This window comes from Akebia trifoliata, chromosome 16 (genome assembly GCF_017979445.1).
Source record: "Akebia trifoliata isolate Shusen 1 chromosome 16, ASM1797944v1, whole genome shotgun sequence".
In the NCBI taxonomy this organism is placed as follows: domain Eukaryota; kingdom Viridiplantae; phylum Streptophyta; class Magnoliopsida; order Ranunculales; family Lardizabalaceae; genus Akebia; species Akebia trifoliata.
Genome location: NC_141390.1, coordinates 29,911,996 through 29,933,901, shown reverse-complemented (window position 1 = coordinate 29,933,901; position 21,906 = coordinate 29,911,996). Strand labels below are relative to the sequence as shown.

At 34.2% G+C, this 21,906-nt stretch overlaps 2 protein-coding genes across 2 annotated transcripts; one reads left to right on the top strand and one right to left on the bottom strand.

Moving 5' to 3' along the window:
• The first annotated feature begins 2,164 nt into the window (after positions 1-2,164).
• Positions 2,165-12,679, top strand: LOC147383410 (beta-glucosidase 11-like). The gene is made up of 13 exons (XM_086427384.1): positions 2,165-2,319; positions 2,431-2,494; positions 4,448-4,506; positions 4,692-4,767; positions 4,864-4,935; positions 5,525-5,612; positions 5,706-5,961; positions 7,234-7,349; positions 7,949-8,169; positions 8,545-8,573; positions 8,660-8,747; positions 11,959-12,049; positions 12,185-12,679. Exons 1-13 carry the CDS (start codon positions 2,176-2,178, stop codon positions 12,381-12,383), a joined length of 1,503 nt encoding a protein of 500 aa, XP_086283510.1. The 5' UTR covers positions 2,165-2,175; the 3' UTR covers positions 12,384-12,679.
• A 1,562-nt stretch (positions 12,680-14,241) lies between these two features.
• Positions 14,242-21,423, bottom strand: LOC147383409 (E3 ubiquitin-protein ligase IPI1-like). The gene is made up of 4 exons (XM_086427385.1): positions 21,025-21,423; positions 17,523-17,692; positions 16,209-16,267; positions 14,242-15,019 (listed from the first exon to the last, which is right to left on the bottom strand). The coding sequence occupies exons 1-4, from the start codon at positions 21,188-21,190 to the stop codon at positions 14,485-14,487; spliced, it is 930 nt and encodes a 309-aa protein (XP_086283511.1). The 5' UTR covers positions 21,191-21,423; the 3' UTR covers positions 14,242-14,484.
• Positions 21,424-21,906: the final 483 nt, after the last annotated feature.

Sequence of the window (21,906 nt, the reverse complement as noted above, 5' to 3'; positions counted from 1 at the left end):
GATTTGTTTTACTTATAATGAATTTAAGTAGTCTACTTATATATTAATTATTTAGCAAAAAAATATATTAATCAATGAGGTTGTTAGAACTAAATGGATCCCTATGATATACAAATACCCATAATCAAAGAAAAATAATAATTGGCTCCATTATCATAGATACAAAATCGTTTAATCGATTTCAAATGTACATCGGGCAATTGAGTACCCATTGACAGCAGGGGTGTTAATCATGATTTTAAAACTCGTTTGATGTCTTATCTCGTCCATGAACAAGATCAAGTTGTCTCGGACGAGTTTTCCAATTCGTTTGAGTTGTCTTGTTCAAACACTTCAACTACTTTTTCTCTTATTATAATAGTAAAGAAGACTGTTTTCAATGATAATAGGACTTGTCTAGTAGTCACATGCAAGATGAAACGGACTTGTCTCTCCCAATATAGAGTATCCTGACGACGTGGATACATTCTACATTGATTAAGGGTGTTAATGGGTCAGTCCCGATTCGATTCCTATGATATTTGGAATCATAACCTTTATATTTTATTGGTTCCTGTTCTTGTCAGTTCCAATTTCGATTTTAAAATAAGTGGAACCGGAACCATAAAAAATCACGGGTACCTGTCGATTCCGATTCTCAAGAATCGAATGAGAAAAATTATTTTAAAATCATTATAAGAAAAAAATTATTTTAAAAAAATAACATATTATTTGTAAAGTATCAACTTAATAATAATTTGTTCCACTAAAATGATAATTTAATGACTTTTATTTTTAAATATTAAAATGTATTTCCTTTACAAATAATAAATTTAAAAAGAAATATCTTATCTTAAACTCAAATATTTAGTTTATATGAAATTTGAGGAATTTTATATTATATATGTTAATTTTAAAATATAGGATTACCTTGACCCATTGGATAGCACCTAATGGTTCCGATTTTTATCAGTTCGGTTCTATATTAGACCTAATTCTAATCGATTCCAATAAAAAGAGAATCGGAATCGGGGTTTTCGATTTTGATTATGAGTAAATGGGTACCCCTTGACATCACTAACATTGATACATGCTACAGATGATTAACACTACACACGTAGGAATTGTCAAATCAAGTGGTCCCATTGCCATAAGTTAAGGATGTAAACCATCCTTTTTAAAGAAGGACGTTGGGTAGATTCATATAATTGCTTGTATCAAGATCTGAATTTCAAAACGATGATGAGTAAGGCTATCCTTACTCTTCAATGCCATATAATGAATGATGTGGTCAGGACACTTTCCTTATCAAGGAAAATGATTTCTTTATTTGCAAGATCATAAAGTGGGACTCGCATTTTCTTTTCATATAATACCACGTGTTTATTTCGGAATACGTGTTGATGGTGTGGATGAACAATCCAGATAGAAGACAATTTTATCCTTCCACAAATATAATTAAATAATTTCTAATGATTTTTAAAAATAAATAAATTTAATTTTTTTTATTGAACTTAAAAATTAATGTGACTCTGTTAGGCCGATTGGAGAATAAGATTGGTCCAAGTTATCAAAGATGATTTAACATTGCCCTTGCATTTTGGTCAATATTAGAGATATCCCTTTTGTTTTCCCAACTATTAACATGCCCCTTGATGTGTTGTAAGAGAGATTAACATAAATGCCTAATCTTCAGCCTATAGCATGGTTTTTAAACTCGTCCGAGACTGAAACGTATTGTCCGAGTTAACTCGGTATCAGAGCTGAATGAGACCAACTCACAAAATCATTTTTTGACCGAATTTTACGTCTTATAGTGTAATTTTTTGAGTTATCTCACGAGACGTCTCAAACGTATCAGAAAACTCGTCTGAGATGACTCGGTATCGGAGTTGAATGAGACGAGACGCGATACCAAATTTAAAAACCATGGCCTACAGCTTAGGGATGTTAATTGACGAGCCCCTTCATCAATTAACCCGATCCCATCTTTTTGAAAAGATTTAAGTCAAATCTTTATTTCCAAAGAATAGTAAATATTTAAGTCAAATCGCCAGAAAGAAAGTCAATTAAGTCAATAAAAGTGACCTGGAGTTGGATAGCTACTCCACTCCTTGAAGTACAGGATCAATCTTAGCATGATAAGTATTGATTGGTTTTGTTTGTGTAAATGCCTCAGAGAGGAGAGAGAGAGAGATGTTGAAGTTGTTTTCTTCCTCTATCTTAGTTAGTTTGCTTCTAAATTTAGCGGAAGTTGGTAATGGACTGAACACAGCCAAATTTAGTAGAGATGACTTCCCACCTAACTTTGTTTTCGGTTCTGGAACCTCAGCTTATCAGGTCCATTCGTCCTTAACTTGTTATTTTAATTTAGATTATTATATTATTATTCCTCATTTATTATATATAAATATAAATATATTTTTAAAGATTTAATAAATATAAATGCAGGTTGAAGGGGCAGCAGCTGAGGATGGAAGAACTCCTAGCATTTGGGATACCTGTGCTCACTCTGGTTAGTTTCTTTTCCTAGTCGTGATAATGTGATTACTCCACGTGGCACATTCAATCGACTCTCCTGACGTGACAAGTTCGAGAACGGTTGATCTGTACGCTTTGGGATATACATTTTTATGGGGAAGTGCAGTTTTATATCCCAAGAGGTACAGATCTAGACTCTGAACTTGTCATGTCAAGAGATCCGATTGAGTGAGCCACATGCTTGGTTAGATTATCTCAATTCTTTCCTTTTTCATCTTTATTCATTTATCTTTATAAGAGTTGCTTTGGCACCCAAGTTTTGGGTATTATACTTTTATTTAAAATAAAGAAAACAAGTGAACGGTTGTGGATAAGTAAAAGTTGGGGACTTGGAAAAATCCAAAATGACTATCCATAGATATTTTAATATATATTTGTTTTAATTCTGATACGATTTAGATCGTATCGTGACGATCAAATCACAAAATAAAGAATAAAAAATGAATAAGATTAAAAATTGATCTAATTAGAGGCAGATCGGGCCTCAACCTATTCGAGATGGTCAATCTCTTAAACCCAAAAGGATTTTTTATTAATTTTCTCGTTGATTTTCAAATCAGAATACAAGGGTCATTTATAGATAAAAAGATAAAGATCATAATCTTATTAAAGCCCATGGGCCTAACTCATCCTCACAAAATCGGCTTGTAAAGAGAGGGTTGCCCCCGCTTTATACATTGCACCTCCCAATAGCACCCAAGTGATGTGGGACTATTCTAACACTCCCCTTCAAAGCCAGGGCTAGAGACACTCGATTCTCTCCCTCCACGTAGAGCTAGAGATACTAACCCTACCCATCCCTGAGGTCATCCGCTCTGATACCATGTTAAAACCCATGAGCCTAACTCATCCTTACAAAACTGGCTTGCAAGGAGAGGGTTGCCCTTGCTTTGTACATTGCACCTCCCAATAGTACCCAAGCGATGTGGGACTATTCTAATAAATCTAACAAAATCTAGTTTCATTCTAAATTTATCATGATCCAAATCTAATTTTATTCTAAATTTACCTTAATCCAAATCTAATAAAATCCCTAACCTAGATCCTAATCAACTAATAATACTATTGTGTAGCAAGACTTATACGATTATTGTACTTTATACTCCTATAATCTAGGTACATAACAAATTCACCCCAAATTTCAAACGGTTTCAAACTTAATATTTTTCAGCCAATGGTCTGAATTTTTTTTCCCTCCAAAACAATGGAGAAACTATGTCTTGTTGTTGTGTATGTGAACACTTTAGTGAAGTTCATTTAGCAATTTGATCAAACACCTCTTAGATATTTATCTAAACACCTATTATGTCACATTTTGAAGATCTTGTTTGATAATAGCAATGATAGATAAACCCAACTAATAGTAACAAATGCAAGGAGATAAAACTACACAAAGAAAAAAGGAAAACACACAAGACGAGATTTAAGTGGTTCACCAAAAATTACATTCACAAAGGTATGAGTGTTGGAGTTCGATTTCACTATGAAGAAAAGTGGCAAATCAATACAAGAGTCATCTCTATCACTTAGCTTCACCTTCTTTTTCTAGATCTCAAGCTTCTCAAACCTCTCAACTTCTCATCTCTAGTTTTCTCTCTTTATATATTTTCTTCACTAGAAAGGACTTAGACTTGCAACAATAGAAAACAAAATCTTTCTTTTCTAGATGCATCACATAAGTGGGTCACTTACATAAGTTGCAAGCCCAACCCAAATTACCTTGAACCGGTTCAAAATTAAACACACTTAGACCGGGCCCAATAAGTTTTTGATCCACACTCCAACACTTGCTACCCAAAATGGGCCTTGAAAATTAATCTTAACAAATTTCTAATAGATCAATGACTGGTGTTGAATGTTTGACTTACAAATGTCAAGTGTCTCTTTCTAGCTTTCCTTAGTAGAAAGTATGTTTCAATTTCATCAGGAACTATGGGGAACGAAAGCAATGGGGACATAGCCTGCGACCAATATCATAAATATAAGGTACATGGTTCACATTCTTAATGTTAATTCATTTCTGGAAACAAAAAAATTGAAGAAATCAGTTCTACCATTATGCATGGCAAGTGCACAAAAATGTCATGTCTTGTCATGGGATAGAATTAACTTTACTCACCATTGATGGGTTGATATTGTTCTAATTCTATTTCCTTGTTTCAATCTTGCAGGAGGATGTCCAACTCATGGTGGATACAGGCTTGGACGCTTATCGATTCTCCATCTCATGGTCGAGGCTTATCCCACGTATGATCACAAAATCATTACACGTAATGTCAACGTAGAAACGAGAAAAATAAGCTATTTGTGATTATCATTTTTGTGTAAAATGTTCTTGTGCAGGTGGAAGAGGACCTGTGAATCCAAAGGGTTTACATTACTACAACAACCTCATCGATGAACTTATCAAATACGGTAACATCTATTTATTTTCCATCACAAATACAAGGTGTTGCTAAATTGGTTTTAGTATGTGAGTGTTGATACCATGACTTGGGTTCAAAACCCGCCTTCAATGTGTAATTACTAACCATTAATCTACCTCCTTAAAACAAAAATAATAATAATAAAACAAAATCTACCACGAATAAAACCAATAAAAAAAATAACCAATCAATCGTACAATCCACACTAACATTTTGTTACAATATCGCCTTGGTGGAAGTTGAGAGTCACAGCTCTCAATGGGCCGGACTTGATCTCGATTAGACCATTGAACATGGAACCACATTTTCAATAACAGCAGATGTGGCTCCATAGAGAATTCGACAACAACAACAATAACAAAGCCTTATCTTAGGGCCGACTAAACGAATAATGTTTCTTTTGTCATTGAAAGTGAGCTCATATCAAACTTCACCATCTTCATACATGTTCTTTTGGGTCTTCCTCTTGTTCTTTTACAACATTTAATTTGAATATTTGTTTTAATCGGCACGGCTCTGGGCAGAATCAAACCCAAATCTTGGAGAATCTGTTTATATTTATCCATTATTTCAAGCAGGAATTCAACCACATGTTACACTGTTCCATTATGATCTACCTCAGTCACTTGAAGACGAGTATGGAGGATGGCTGAACCAAAAGATTGTGTAGCTTTCGATCTCATCTTTGTTCTCTAATTTTGTTACTGACCACAAATTAGAATTTGAATCACGAATGATATTTTTGGTTTGCCATTGTAGGAAAGATTTTACAGCATATGCAGATGTTTGCTTTAAAGAATTTGGTGACAGAGTTGCACATTGGACTACTCTGAATGAGGCTAATGTGTTCACCTTGGGAGGTTACGATATCGGCTTAACTCCTCCTAAGAGGTGTTCTTCCCCTTTTGGGAAAAATTGCACAAAAGGCAACTCTATAACAGAGCCATACATTGTCACCCACAATTTCTTGCTAGCACATGCATCGGCCGCAAGATTGTACAAGGAAAAGTACCAGGTAATATCTTTGGAATCTAAACATTTTAGTGACGAACAATTTTCCATAATATATATATATATATAGGAGAATACTAATGTCTAAGACCTCATGTGGATGCTAACATTCTCCATCACATTTACTTTTCAATAATGCCCCTACTCATTTTGTCTTTTAATGAAGAATACAAGGGTATGTTGGTTTTTTACCCAATAAATGCTTGTTGGCATTGATTGTCAAAGAATACAAACAAGATATTTAAATCCAAAGACTAATGTCATTAACATTTATTATGTAAAAGATCAATGGAGACTTACTATTAGGCTTAGTCTAGGAGAAAAAAAGCTTAGCAAACCTTATGGTCTCTAATTTCCCTCTTAGAATCTATTAGAGGTGCAACTTGGTCTGGTTCAAATCAAGAATTGAACCAAACCGAGAGCTTTGGATTGGTTTGATTTGATTTATAATGAACTTCGGTTCGGTTCTGGGTTAACAAAGTAGAGAAGCGACCAATTTGGTTCGGTTCTTGAACCAAACCGAGAACCGAACCCTTATATTAATAAAATTATAAATAACTATTATTAATCTATTTCATAAATTATACACATTTTTTATAGATAAATTGATCTTTTTTTATGGATAGATTAATGACATTTTTTTGGATGGAAGGATTAATGATTTTCTTTAATTGATGGAAAAACTATTGACTTATTATTAGTTTTTTTTAATGGATACATTAATGATTTTTTTATTATTGATGGATAGATTAATGATTCATTATATGAGAATTCATATTCATATTTATTTATTTTTATTAAAAATATTTTGATTCAATTAGGTTTTTAAGATATTGGCAACCCATAGAATCGAATTGAACCAAACCGACCTTAGCTCGGTTCGGGTTGGTTTGGTTCCATGACAATTTGGTTCGGTTCCAGTTCTCATTTAATGGAACCGAACCAAGTTGTCAAGTCGATTCAAATGAACTCTTGAATTGTGATAAAACTGTCCTGATAGGGGTTGAAATTGTTAGAGAATGTTAATATTTTAATATTTTAATATTGGTTGTTCACCTATTTCACAATAGCCCTATCACACAAATTAATTGAAAATTTTTCATATTCGATATGTTGTATCCTGGAGTCAACTTTTTCTGTAACCCATTGCCTGGATCGACTTTCTGTATCTTTCATTCTCTTTAATTTTCTTCTTGCTTCTAAAATTTCTCCAAGAAACTCTATCTTTCTCTATATAAAATTAGATCTTGTACCCATGATTTCAATGGTGATGCAGGCCAAGCAACATGGATTTATAGGGTTCAACATCTTAGCTTACTGGTTTATCCCTCTAACCAACACTACTGAAGATGTTTATGCAACTCAAAGAGCAAATGATTTTTACACTGGTTGGTAAGTCTTCATGAACTCTAATATAAGTTGAAAAGCACTTAAATGGAGTGTGTTCGATAACATCGTTAAAAAGTGTTTTTGGGACTTTTGACTTGGAAAAAAAAATTGTATTTGGGATAATTTTTTTTAATATAAATTTATCGTAAATTAGAAACCAGTATACTTCATAATAACAATTATTTTGATCCTGGGTTCTCAATACATTGTTAGTTAAGTACTTTTGTTATTCTGTACATCAACATTTGTTGAAAAGTACTACTTCAATAATTCTCTTTTCACTCAGAATTTACAAAAATAATAGAGATATTTACGAAAAAGTGATCAACTTTTGATGAATTTACGATTCCGGATCACTGTTCATTTTAATTACCAAAACGTGAACGATAACGAATTCGTAGGTTTTTGAAGTGACTATTTCACTTTAAACCTGAGAAATAGTCACTTTGTTCTGAATTTTTCTTTAACGAAAACATGATTGTTCATGTTTTGGTAATTAAAATGAACAAGGAGCCGGAATCGTAAATGACTCATTTTCAGCTCATGAAATAGTAATTCACCTAAAAATATGAAAACACAGCCTTAATAATGTCGAATTTCAGGTTTATCGATCCTTTGGTATTCGGAGACTACCCTGATACAGTGAAGAAGAATGCTGAATCGAAGATTCCTTCTTTTACCCCACGTGAATCAGAACAAGTTAAGGGCTCATATGACTTCTTAGGTTTGAACCACTACAACACAATGTACACCAAGAATGATCCAAACAGCCTCAATGTTGATCAAAGAGACGTTTTCCAAGACATGGCCGTGAAATTTATATGTATGTCAATTTGGTTTGAAAGTGTCATTCTGCTTGTTGAGTCGAGAGATATTTTGCTCACATAAAAGTCAATCCAAGATTTTACAAAATCGTAGATTACCAATTGCACAAAAACTAACGAAGCTAGTTTTGTAATTTGCGAATGCATTCAATACATGCGGGTTCATGTGATTGGTTGATTTAGAATTCTATGAAATCCTTGATTGATTTTTTTCTGTGAGCAAAAAATTTTGTTGGGTCAGACTCAAAACATGCCCGAGTTGATTTCGCATGGACACATTTTTTTGTTAGATCGATGAACAAATTTTCTGAAAATTGATGAAGTATAGAAATCATTTCTCAGAGTAACTCTGTTCTAGTTTGCATGAGTTGCAGATAAGGGGGATGGAGTGCCAGCTGGCGAGGTAAGAGTTAAATTGATAGAATTGGAAAGTGAGTATATTTTCTTCAAGTGAACTCTTATGTAATCTAATCAAATGAGTTGACTCAGCTTCCTATCAACGCATCGGGTATGCAAAGATCGTTAGAGTATTTCAAGCAAGTTTATGGCAACCCTCCAATCTATATCCACGAAAATGGTAAGATCTCTCTGTCTCTTAGAGTGAATGATAGTCTGAAGACTCAGTTGAGCCTGAGTCATAAAAGGATCGGTTGAGTTTAATTCAATATAAAATTGGACACCCATGACTCGGCCAATCGATTTTTTTTTCAAAAGTCGAGTTTCAGATCAATATGAGTTTTCTTTTGGGTCGTGTTAACGTGTGCCCTAGGGGCACATGTTAAAGTGCAATAAATACACCTTGGGAAATTAAAATTCGTACCAAAAATGCCAAGTGTATTTATTGCACTTTAACGTGTGCCTTAGAGCACACATTAAAGCATCTAATTGTTAGAGAATAAGATGCATTGTATTTAAGGTGTATCATTACTTGTGTATTGCATCACAAATGAAAGGTTGTTATGGATAATGATATATTTAGGGTATATCAATTAGGATATTCTACATTATGAAGTATTGATGAATTATACTATTTGTATTAGCTAGTTTCCAAATCTTGGTTGATGCAATATTTATAAATACCCTATTGAGGTTAATGTAATGTTCATACAAGAATTTGCAATGAAATCATTTTCTTTATGGTATCAAAGTTTAAGCTCTATGGAGTGTGCGATCTTAATGTACCATTCTTTGGCGATAGCGCCACCGTTATTGTCGGACCTTAATTATTTGTTTTCTTCTCTTAATTATTATTTGAGTTTATCTCAATAAAAATCGCATCTTCGATCCTCTATATCTTTATTAAACCCCTCTGGTCCATTCACTTATGTCTCATGATCTCTATTTCCCTTTTTATCTTAGACCTCTCCAACGTGAGTTCTTAGAAGAATCTTGACATATTTGAGTTAGTGAGCCACCAATTTCGATTGATAGGAATACGGATCAAATCGGCCATAAAATAAATTGACTTACTCAACATGGGAGTCAGCCTCCTTAGAAACTTTTATTAAGGTGTATGAGATACACTATATCATTGCTAGTGTATCTCATCACACATGTACGGTTGTAATGGAGAATGATATATTTATAATATATCAATTAGAATATTCTACATTAGAAAGTTTGATGAATTAAAATATTTGTATTAGCTAGTTTCCATATCTTGATTGATGTAATATTTATAAATATCCATTGGGGTTCCTGTCAAGAAGTCTCAATAACCAAAATATGGAAACTAGCTAATACAAATATTCAAATTCATCAATACTTCCTAATGTAGAATATCCTAATTGATATATTCTAAATATATCATTCTCCATCACAACCTTCTATTTGTGATAAGATATAATAGCAATGATACAATGTATCTCATGGTCCTCAATACGATGCATCTTATACTCTAACACTAGCAGTCTTAAATTTTAATAGAAAATATGATAATTTTGAAAATTAAATCAGTCTTGACTTGAATTCGTCTATCCGAATTGGAATCAACAGTTGAAATACCAACCTTAAACAACATTTGAGACTCCCCATCAAACAAACTGTTGTGATGGAAGAAACACTCCAAGAAAAATATATTCCCTTTGTCTAAGTTAAGTCTAGTAGGATAATGCGATAACAAGGCCTTATCGAAATTTTGGGTTGATTAAATAAATTGTGTTCTTCTATTTCACTTTGTCCAAAGTCAAGTATTATGTTATTGAAAATGAGTTTATATCTATTGTCACAATTTCTGTGCACATTCGTTTGAGACCTACAACTTCAATATTTCTTATTAGAATTATAATTGACCTTCATTATTCGTGTTCAAATTGGTGTAATTTGGGTTTTGTGTTTTGGTTTTGTGTCATTGAAACAAAAAGATTCTAAACAAGAGTAGAATGAAAAATCATGAAGAAATTGAAAGAACTTATCGGTGACTAAGGCATAAAGAAGTCGTTGTACTTAAAACCAATTTCGCCCCTTTAGGAATGAATCTTTAGTGCAGTTGGTCTCAGGTGTCTAGTTTACAAGATTCAACAATCATTATCTATGCTAATCGTGCACTCGAAAATAGCAGATCTATGTCGAACTCGATCGAATCGAACATTGTACAAGCAACAAGTTATTGTCTCAGAGAGAACAATAGAGTAGAAAAGAAGAGAAAGATTAGAAAGGTTTTTCTGTGTATCTTAAACACTATGGCACGATCTATTAGGCCCAACGGTCTACTATAGTAATGATAGATACATTTGAGCCTTAATTGGCCTGTTTTTGAATGTTGGAGGATCCAAATGGTTAACACATTAACTCTAACGGTTAGGCAGATCAACAATGGGTCTTTCATGTACCTACGTGAAGCTTAAATCAGAGATTTGTAGGGGGTCTCAAGCGTTTGGTTTGCAAGATTCAACAGTCATTATCTTTGTTAACCGTACACTCGAAAATAGTAGATCTACGTCGAACTTGATTGAATTGAACGTTGTACAAGTAGCAAGATATTGTCTCAGAGAAAATGATAGAGTAGAGAAGAAGAAAGAGATTAAAAAGATTTTTCTGTGTATCTCAAATACTAGGGCAAAATCTGTTAGGCCCAACGGTCCACTATAGTAATGTTAAACACATTTGGGACTTAATTGGCCCATTTTTGAATGCTGGAAGTTCCAAATCGTCAGCACATTAACTTTAACGGTTAGGCAGATCAAAAGTGGGCCTTTCACACACACTAGATGTAGCTTAAATTCGAGATTTGCACCCTTTTGCACTCACACGCACTAAGGTTTTTTGGCGAATTGGCCTTAAACATAATGGGTTACAATCCCATGTTGCCTTGGGCTCCCATGTACGTGTGAGACTCTATCTTTCTCATTCACATTCAAGCAAGTGAGAGAGTGATATCATTTATTAGGTGAACAATATTCTTTTATTTATCTGATGTGAGACTAAAATATGGAAGAATTGTCTCTACAACTCTTATAACAAAAAAAACAAAGGAATCTTTAACTTTCAACTCATATAAAAAGGGAAAAAGCTTATTTGATTTAGGTTTCACCAATTAAGAAAATACATATTCTTCACAAATAACACTCGAGATCTTGAATTCAAAACTTACCTACAACAAATAAATAAATAAAATTACGATAAAACTATGAATTTTACTACACAAATCTCTATCTACTTTCTCATGATTTATGGTCTACTTTCCACTTATCCATCTCAACATCTTCATCTTTGTTATGCTCAATTTATTATTTTTAACTATTTAACCCTGATTCTTATAATAACGAGTGTGTCCTAATTGTTGACAGGCCAAAAGACACCACGAAACTCATCGTTGAATGATACGTCAAGAGTGAAATATTTGGATGCTTTCATTTGGAGTTTGTTAGACGCTGTGAGGTACTACTCTCTTTTAATTTTGAATCTTATTTTATCTAAATACAATTATCATTTGTTTTTGAAAATTTGTGTATTTGTGTGTGTGTGTGTGTGTGTGTGTGTGTGTGTGTGTTTTGTGTTTTTAATACTTGGAAGGAACGGGTCAGCTACCAAAGGGTACTTTACATGGTCTTTCTTGGACTTGTTCGAACTACTCGATGGCTACGAATCGAGCTTTGGCCTCTATTATGTAGATTTGGACGACCCAGATTTGAAGAGATATCCTAAGCTTTCTGCTCATTGGTACTCCAGTTTTCTCAAGGGAGACAGCTTCAATAATTATGGGATTATTTAAGAGAGCTGTTATTGGCACCCCAACTTTTGCTTATTACACCCCAATTAAAAAAAAGGTAAATAAGTCAATGGCTGAGAATAAGTAAAAGTTAGGGTGCTAATAGAAACTCTCTTTTTTTTTTCTTTTTTTTGTTTTCTGTTAGATTAAGGATGTTATACGAAGCTAATCCTAATTGTAAACAAGTGTTGAAGTTGTCTGAATGTGTTATAGTGCTTTGTAATGTATAGGTAATAACTTGAACCAAGCTTTTGTAGTGTTGAAAATATTTAATCAAGGAATGAGAAATAATTTAAGAATTTGGATTTTAATTAGTAAAAATTGGGGTGCAAATAGCAGTTCACTTTTTTTTTTAAGTAGAGAAGAATCTTTCTACTCCCATCTCAGAACTTCTCAGAGTGATCTCTATTTAGTAATAAAAACAAAATTAATAGTTATTAGATTTAGGCCCCAAAAAAAAAAATGACTAATGATATTCTGACTCGAAAATTTTCACTCGGTCTATGTGGCAAGTGTACAGAATCGTAGATCTTTGTCCTTATGTATCCTGAAGAAAAAGATCTATGGTTTCAATCAAGTGCAAACTGAGTGAAAATTTTCGACGAGCGTTCGCATGATCTAAGATTGACCAATATCATTAGCCCAAGAGCATCCCCAAATTTACAGAACTACGCTCATTAGGCTGCTTGTGTCACGCAGTGGAGAGCCTGTGAGCACTATGAGGAAAAAGTCTATCAAGGAAATCTGTAGACTAGTAAATATTATCTTATTTAATAAGATTAAGTTGTATTTGATTACAATTTTTAAAGATTTAATTGGGAGAAATTCTTTAAGAGGGGGTTCGACCTCCTCATAGTGGTCAGATACTTATCTCAAAAAATTACATTTGTATTCTATTCTTTATGATTTAATTTTGTAGGTTTGAAATTAATGATATGAGAGCAGATTTTGGGCTCCATGATATTTTTAAGACTTCAGGAATGGAGGAAAACCTTCTCAAAGTGGGGTTCTCTGATCTAAATCTAAAATAATACTTTGTTATATTATAACACATCACATCTAATAATCTGATACCTTTGGACAATGATTTGTTCTTTAAAAAATAAAGTGTAAATTAATTATAATTAATACAACATTTTGCACAAAATCCCGGTCAACCGACACTCTGTGCACTGGAAGTTGTTCCCACGCAATTTTTCCCTTGTTTTACCTATATATTTTGATTCAAATTGTGTTTCTTAGAAATGGTTTCTAATCTTTGATGGGACTGAATCTGTTCAACCCACTAGTACCTCTCATAAGATGTATAGATTAAGTGTCTGTTTGGATAAAATAGAAAGTACAAAAGTAACAAGAAGAAAGTTTTTTTTTTTAAAAGTATAGGATTTTTTACTTTTTAAAAATAATTTTCTAAAATGATTCCACACATACTTTCTAATTTTTAAAAGTCCAAAAACTACTTTTTTGTGTGTATCCAAACGGGCTCTAACCAAGAATCAAACCCAGATTCATTGAAACTTTGAAAAAAAAAAAAATTGAAAAATAAAGTTCCATAGACACTATACTACATTCCACCTTTTCCTCAAAACTTCCAATATATCAGTCAAATTGCAAGGAGGATAACCTAAAAAACATGTAATCAAGATAGACTGAAAAACCCATGATGCAGTGCAGACTAGGTGTTTCCAAGCGCAAGGCGAGACCAATTGCTCAAAAGTCTGAAGCACACGGCACGCACCTTTTTACAAGCCTGGATGGATAATTCATGTCTCATGCGTTCATGGAACACTTTAAAACAAAGTCCCAGGCTTTCCAAAAGAAAAATTCATTTTTTTTCCCCTGGCATGCCTTGTGCTGGGTGTAAATCAGACAACAGAACTAGTTCTGCTCTTTGCTATTCAACCAGAAATCTTATTTTAGTTCCTCAAGACCAGCAAATTAGAGGACTCCAAACTTTTCATCAAACCATGGCGGTGTGACTGCCAACAGATAGTTTTTCAGTTTCTGGGGACACATGACAGGATAAGTCTGTCGGAAATTACAGACTCAAAATTGGTCCCATATATGTTTTTTTTGTTTTCAGTCATTGGAGGACTATTGTGTTTCATATAAATGGATGCAACCGACCAGACGGATGAACTGGCTGAAATGAAGAACCGTCCGGCCAATGTTGTGATGGCATCCTCTCAGATCCATGCCTTTGCCAATAGCCACTAGCCCTGTTGCCGGAATCTGACCCACCGGCAGTCTGATGGAACGGTTGCCACCAACTCGACTCCCTGTCTACCGGGACCAGCGGGAATGGCGCAAAGCGATCAAGTTCCCATGCATAAAATCGGTTCAGCGGCGGATTCTCGGCTTCTTGGAGATTCTGCCCGGTTGAACCTAAAGGAGGAAAGACAAAGAAACCATTGGAATGATCAGGAGGGGCCACTGGACCAACAGGAGGCAAGCCCCTAGGAACACCTGATCTCCTTGCGTTAGAAAATAAGGGTGTGTGAATGCTCAGTGAATTGGGTGGTGGTTGCTGCTGAGGGTATGCATGGAGAGCCTGGACCCGGTCATGTGCCCTAGAGTTGTTGCTTGGATAAGGTGGAACCATTGAAGAGATAATTGAACTACCTGCTCTAGGACCAGACCTGTAAAAACAAGGGTGCATGAAAAGTTAACACCACAATGCTTAATGCGAAGAAAAGATGCCAAGATGATTCAGATAGCAGTGACACCATGTAGGATAATAACAATAGTAACATATAGTGCACAGCTATTTCTACCTCACATTTTTGTATTAATTCGTAATAACTTTTCACTGTAAAATATCTTCGTAATATCAGAAGCTTAATTACACTTGGTATGATGTCACTACGAAAATGGTACGTACAATAAAAAGCTAAAGATCACAGTATGAAATTTGGATGGGAAACCTGTATAATTATCGTGTCCAATATTTTAGGAAATGAAGTCTCGTCCCTAATTCTAGCACCAGTGTCTGTATCAAAGTTTGTCCTCCGACGAGTTCTTTATTGTGTTCATGAGTAATCCTAAGCCTTGATTTTAAAGGGAGATTAAACTTGAAGCTTAATTGGATGATCCTTTTATCGATGTGCTTTATATGTTTCAATATTACGGTGGATCTTGGCACTTAGAAATCAGGAACCCTCGCCGCGTTTTCTCCTTGGCTATTTTAGGATAATTAAAGTGGACAAGTGACATATAGGCCTAATGGGATCATCATCACCATAATCACTAAAGCATTATCCCAGAAATTTGGGGTTGGCGAGACGAATCTTGTTCTTCCATTCAATCTTGTTTGAAGACATGCTTTGTGTTAGTTCAAGTATATGCTCATATTAGCTCCAGTGGATCGCTAATGCAATACCACCTGAATGACATTTTTAGATTTGGAAATGATGATGTCGTACACCCTTTTATGATGTCATTATTCCCAAAAGTGACAACTGATGTTAAGGTAGTATGGTGAAAGCATAATGGTGGGGCCAAAAGGTCTTTCCAAAAAAAATAATAATAACAATAACAAGGGTTTTGTTAACGTGTGCCCTTAAAATGGATTAAATACACCTTGGAAATAAGCATTTGTGGGTATTTTTGGTAGAAAAAAATTGTTGTGGGCATTTTTGGTCGGAAAGTAAAGTTTGAAGGTATATTTAATGCATCTTAATGTGTGCCCTTAGGGCTCAATGTTAACAAAACCCCAACAATAGAAGGAACAAATCCCTAGGAAATGCAATTAGACAATATTGATCACTGGTTCCAAGTAAAGAAATTCTTGGAAAAAATAACTAGCTCTAAGTGGGAGATCAAGCTTACTCAAATGTCGAAGGAATCCGGGTTAATCCACTATATGGGCACCAATGAACTCCAACTGGCTACAAAAGACATTAAGAACCAATTAAAAATTCTCATAATAGAATAATATTCAAGCGAAATATGTCGAAATTTTTTTGCTAACCGAATCGAAAAATGTCCGATAAAAATAGAGAGAACAGCTCAGATGGAACCAATCATAAATATTCCCACATACAAATCTAGTATTGAGAGCAGCATTAAAACAAGCAAAGGTAGACAAGAATGCTAGTCTATGTAGCCATATGCTCATACAAATAAAAAACCCTCCAGCATTGTTTTCTTACACAAATTACTAAACATTTTGTTTGCAAAATAAATTATCTGATATATTTACGCAAAATAAATTTTCCAATAAATTGTTTGAAAATACAATTTATTTATTGATTATATGATTTTTCATGTAAATCAACTTGTTGCCTATGTTTTTTGCAGATTATATATTCTGTACTTGAACGAAATTTTTTAATCTAGACATTAAAAGATATATCTCTGTACCAGGGATAAAATGTAGGGATAAGTAGGCATATGGAGTTTGATGAAAAAAATATGTCTATTATTGACATGCATGCCTGCATCAAAGTGCATAAATTATCGCATGTTGAAGACATAATGCCAATGACATGGCATGGAAACATTTGCAAAATGCCTCACCTTATATAATGGATCTTCAAGCAATGTATTATTCCATGAGAATAATCAGAATAATTCACTAGGAAGATTGAAATCAATATTTCATAGCTTATGTAAGAGTCAAATGCACGGGTCATAAAAAATCCATAGGCAGAAAAACTTCAACTAGGCTATTATTCGGACAAGAGCATTGACGTATTTGCTTTATGCCTCCGCCTGCAATGGACCTTCAGGCCATGCATAGTCCACAATAATAACCAGAATAGTTCACTAGAACTACCCAAGGCCTCTGAATTACACAAATCTTTTTTCGTACCCTCCTTTTAGGTATAACAATTTGACTACTGAATTTACAATCATTCCATGTCCAAGAAGAACACAAACCAAACAAATCTGGAAATGTAAGCCCACCATTTCAATATTCCTAAATAAATTGTCTTCAATCTGTTCTAATGAAAATAACTCTAACAACAGGCCAATTGACTTAATTTTGCCTTTGTTTAGCCAATAAGTCTTTGACAACTGTCATAGTGGAGCACACAGGAAGGTCATGCAGCTACAAATGTGATTAAAAAACTTCCTCGACCACCACCATAATCACAAAACTGGATTTTAAGCAACAATAAACACAACTTTCATTTTTACCATTTCAGAGTAACTTTGCTCATAAAGATCCTCATCATATACCCATTCATCCATGCTGAACTCGGGAGATGAACGGCAACCATTTGCATAAAGCCATTGACCTTTATCAATCTTTCGGCAATTTGGGCACTGCATCACTCCCTTTGCATTGAATGCCGAACCAATGCAATCTAACAGAAATCACAGTATAAATGATGACTAGTTTAAAACAGGATAGCATCTAAGCAATGATCATGGTGTATAAAATATACTATCTTTTAAAAGACCAAGGGATATAATGAAACAGTCTTATGAGGAAAATATCACAAATGCAACGAGGAGATAACTACAACAAAATCTTCAAGAGAGAGATGCAGAAAAGAGCAAATATTCAAAGTAATTTTTGTTTTTTTTTGTTTTGTGCTTATCCATCCCCACCTTTTGGGTGAGGCTAATCCCATGGTCGCACGCACCACCCCCTCGGAAAGTCCTATGTGCAACTAGTTGAGTCGAGGGTCAACTGGACCCTGGAGGGTGGCCCCAAAGAAGCAAATGTTCAAAGTATAATAAGTGCAATTTAAAGCATAAAATACTATGAGGAAGAAAATTTCTCCACAAAAAGAAAACATGCTATTATATTGTTTATTTGAACAAGAAACATCAGTTAAGCACGTGCCAATGGTCACTAAAGCCTTAGCAAGGGGGGTCAAAAGTTCAAAGATATAGGAAAGATCTAAAAATCAATTTTTTTTTTCTATTTTCCGAAAAACAAATGCCCTATGAGATGCAACGAAAATAGCAAAGACCAATTAAATTGTCCTTCCAGCCCGATTGCAATAGGGAAAAAAAAAAAAAAACTAAAATTATTACTATAAGATAGGTGATCATCATCCCTAAAGTCTTACCCTAAAGATCTAGGGTGGATAAACGAATCCTAATCCGACCTTCCAGAACCACATCTTTCATTATTGAAAGTATGTTTGTTTCCTCTTCCACTATCTTAATCCAAGTTCTTTTGGGTCTTCCCCCACACTACTTTAGAATGTTCAACTTGCATGTTTCTTCCAGTACGAACTATAATCGGCCTTTGTTGAACGTGTGCAAACATCTCAATCGACTTTACCTCAGTTTATCGCCTAGTGGAGCTACTCCAACTAATGCATGGAGTTTTGAAATAAACAATATAAAATGTATAAATAATTAATACTAATAAACAAAAAAAAGTGGAGTAGCCACCACATATTTCCAAATTTCAAGTTCAAATCCACATAAACAAAATCCAAGTTTTAATACCCTACGCTAATAATAATATTCTACTTTATATTTTAGGAAAGAAAAAGATTTTGTATTTGAATAATTGGAAGTTTCTGCAGTAAATAATAATTTTATATTGATTGCAAAAACACATTTACACTTTATTTTTCAATAAGTTTTTCTGCATGATAGTCAAATTTTTTATTAAAAATGCTTCAATTATGTTGCATGGGCGCAGCAATAAATAAATAGAAGAAGAAGAAAATAAAAAATAATAAGATATATAAAATAAAAATATTAAAAAACTAATGCATGAGGCGCATAAGTCTGTATTGCGCCTTGGAGAGATTTTAATGAACCTCATGCTGAGTCGCTCCTCAAGCATAAGTCTTATCACCCTTTAAAAACATCAGAAAAATAGAAGTAATATTTTTTTATGTAAGAAAAACAAATTTTATTAATAACTCAAAGAGTAGTAGAGGTGTCAAGTCTACATGTCCTAGATTACAATAAATTCTGCACTTACAGCATAAGCACTCCCATCTAAATACAAAATCCTCAAAGAATTGAAATTGGGAACTACCTTGTACCAATAAAGGGAGTAGGGCTGAGTTGCATTTGATTAGAATTCTTAAGAGTGTTGATTGAGGATATGACTAATTTAGCGTCCAATCTCATCTTTAGGAGGTAAGATACAAATAAGGATTTAAGGGATTTAGGTTGCAAGAGAAGCATAGTAACCAAGTTCTAATATGAAAAGTATTCAGCAGGGGCTCCATTTGGTTATTTTAGATAAATTCGAGAGAGTTTTAAAAAGGGAAATTTCAGGAGAATGAGGAAGGACAAAAAAACACTGATTTTTTTTTTGCTTGACCTCTTTTTCCTCAATTCTGTGACAAAGGGGAAAAGAAGAAAATTTTGAAAAGTCCATTGGTAAGTTCCACCCCCTCAAAGAGTTAAGATGGATGGAGGTTGGCCACCTCAAAGTGGTCATATCAACAATACATCTGGAAGGAAAGGAATAAGACAATCTTTGAAGAGAATGAGAAATCTATTTGGAAACCCATTTTGTGTATCTTAGGGCTCCTTTTTTTGTGTGCAAATTGTTTGAGGATTTCAAAGTGGTATTTTCTTAGGATTTTTTTTCGAAGTGCATTTGTTGTATTTGGAGTCTGATTTATTGGTGCTTTTGCATTAGGAAGGTTTCCTCGACCTCTTATTCACTCTTTTCTTAATAAAATTAATAAGAAATGCATATATTAGTTTTAATTATCTTTTATGTTTTCAATTTTCAGGTTCTTAAAAACAGGTATGCCCCTCAAAGAGCAAGATGTTGGAGGTTGGCTCTCTCGAAGTGATCATATAACTAATTTTATTAGGTTTATTGCTTTTTATGTTCTTAAATTTTTAGGATTGTAACACCTCACACCTTCTCTCCTCTAATTTCTTTGTGATTGTTGTGTGTGATGAAATGTACCCATTGTGAGAATATTTTTTTCTTGGGGCATATTGAGTTATCGATAACATCCCAGTTTTTCTGATACAGTTATCATCCATCATAAGTGTCAAGGAATAAGTCGTAACCCTTGAGTTAGGCATCCCTCTAGAAATGGTTTTTCCGTACATATTGTGGTCAACCCACATTCCGCAACTAAAGCTAATATCTTTGAGTAAGACCATGAATGAGTTATCAATGTAATGATGAGAACATGTTGAGAACTACACTTTTTTGGCCCTTATACTTTTATATGGTGCGTAGCATCCGAATACAGAAAACTTAAATTAGTATCAGATGATAACAGCCCTTATGAGCGTCTCACTTTCTTTCATTAAATTGAAACAGATCCCAACTGCCAATGAGATTTCTTTCATGGCGACCAATTATCAGAAAAGAGAACATAAAGATTAAAGATATACATCTCCACAAATCCATCTGATTCTACACAAGATACAAGTTAAGCTTTACTCCGCTTAAGGTAATAATTTCTATTAATTTTATACTAAAAATGAACATTATTCCCAAACTTAGTACAGTCCTAGCATCAAAAGCAAACTGAAAAAAATTTCAAGAACACGGAAAAAGATTCAATTTTGTTATGAACTACAGATTCAATTTTCTAACAAATCAGCAAATATGTAAAAAAGAAAATCTGATTTTTAAGTTAAAATCAACACTCCAAACTAATAAATTAAGACAAGGCGTCCCTCAAAATCAGATCTCAGTACTTCATCAATCTCGAACAAACAAAAAAATTTGATTTCAACTCACCGAGATGGAATTCGTGACCACATTTCAGCTTCACCTTCGATCTCTCCCCATTATCTGTTACAAGCTCAAGACAAATCGAACATGAAACAAATGAAGAACCTAACGAAAAACCTCCACCGCCTCCACTATCGAAAAGATCAGTATTTCCCAAGTCCATACCGCCCATCAAAACCCTAAACTGGGTAAAATTTGCAGAAAAAACGAAAAACTCAACATAAATTCCTCAAAGAATACTGTAATTTCGACCTCTGCTGTGATGTTTACAGGAGAATCGAAATCAATTAAACCCTAGAGTCGATCGAAGGTCTCGCAAAATCGCAAAAAATTTAGAGACAGAAATCGTTCACCACGAAGAACTCTCTCTCTGTCCCATTCCGACCTGTCAAGAGTGTTTGGTAGTAGTGGGGCCTTGAAGTCGGTGACGAATCTATACATGATTTGTTGGATGAAAATTGATGAACGGTGGAGATCGAACGGTGTTTTTTGGAATCTTTTTAGATCATTATTGCTTCTTAACAAGTGAGTCGTGCTGGAGTAACGTTAAAGTTGACATCGTTTCACTTATTGGTGTGCAGTGAACCACAAATGCTTCTCACTCGTATCTCGATGAAAAGAATCTATGGTTCATCCACGTCCGCCATGTGTGATATGATGTCAATTGTATTGTTACTTCAGCATGTTCCCGTAACATTTCTTTCTACTTTGACTTGATGTCCATTAACTAAGGTTAGAGTCTTAACTTAAGAGAACTGCTATTAGAAAAGGAAACGATCCAGAATGGTGTCCCGTTCCTATACCAATGTACGGTGTCTACGTGGCACTTTTTATTAGAGTTTAAACACATTGAGCTGCGTGTAACTCATCAAACGGCTTGATTAGGAG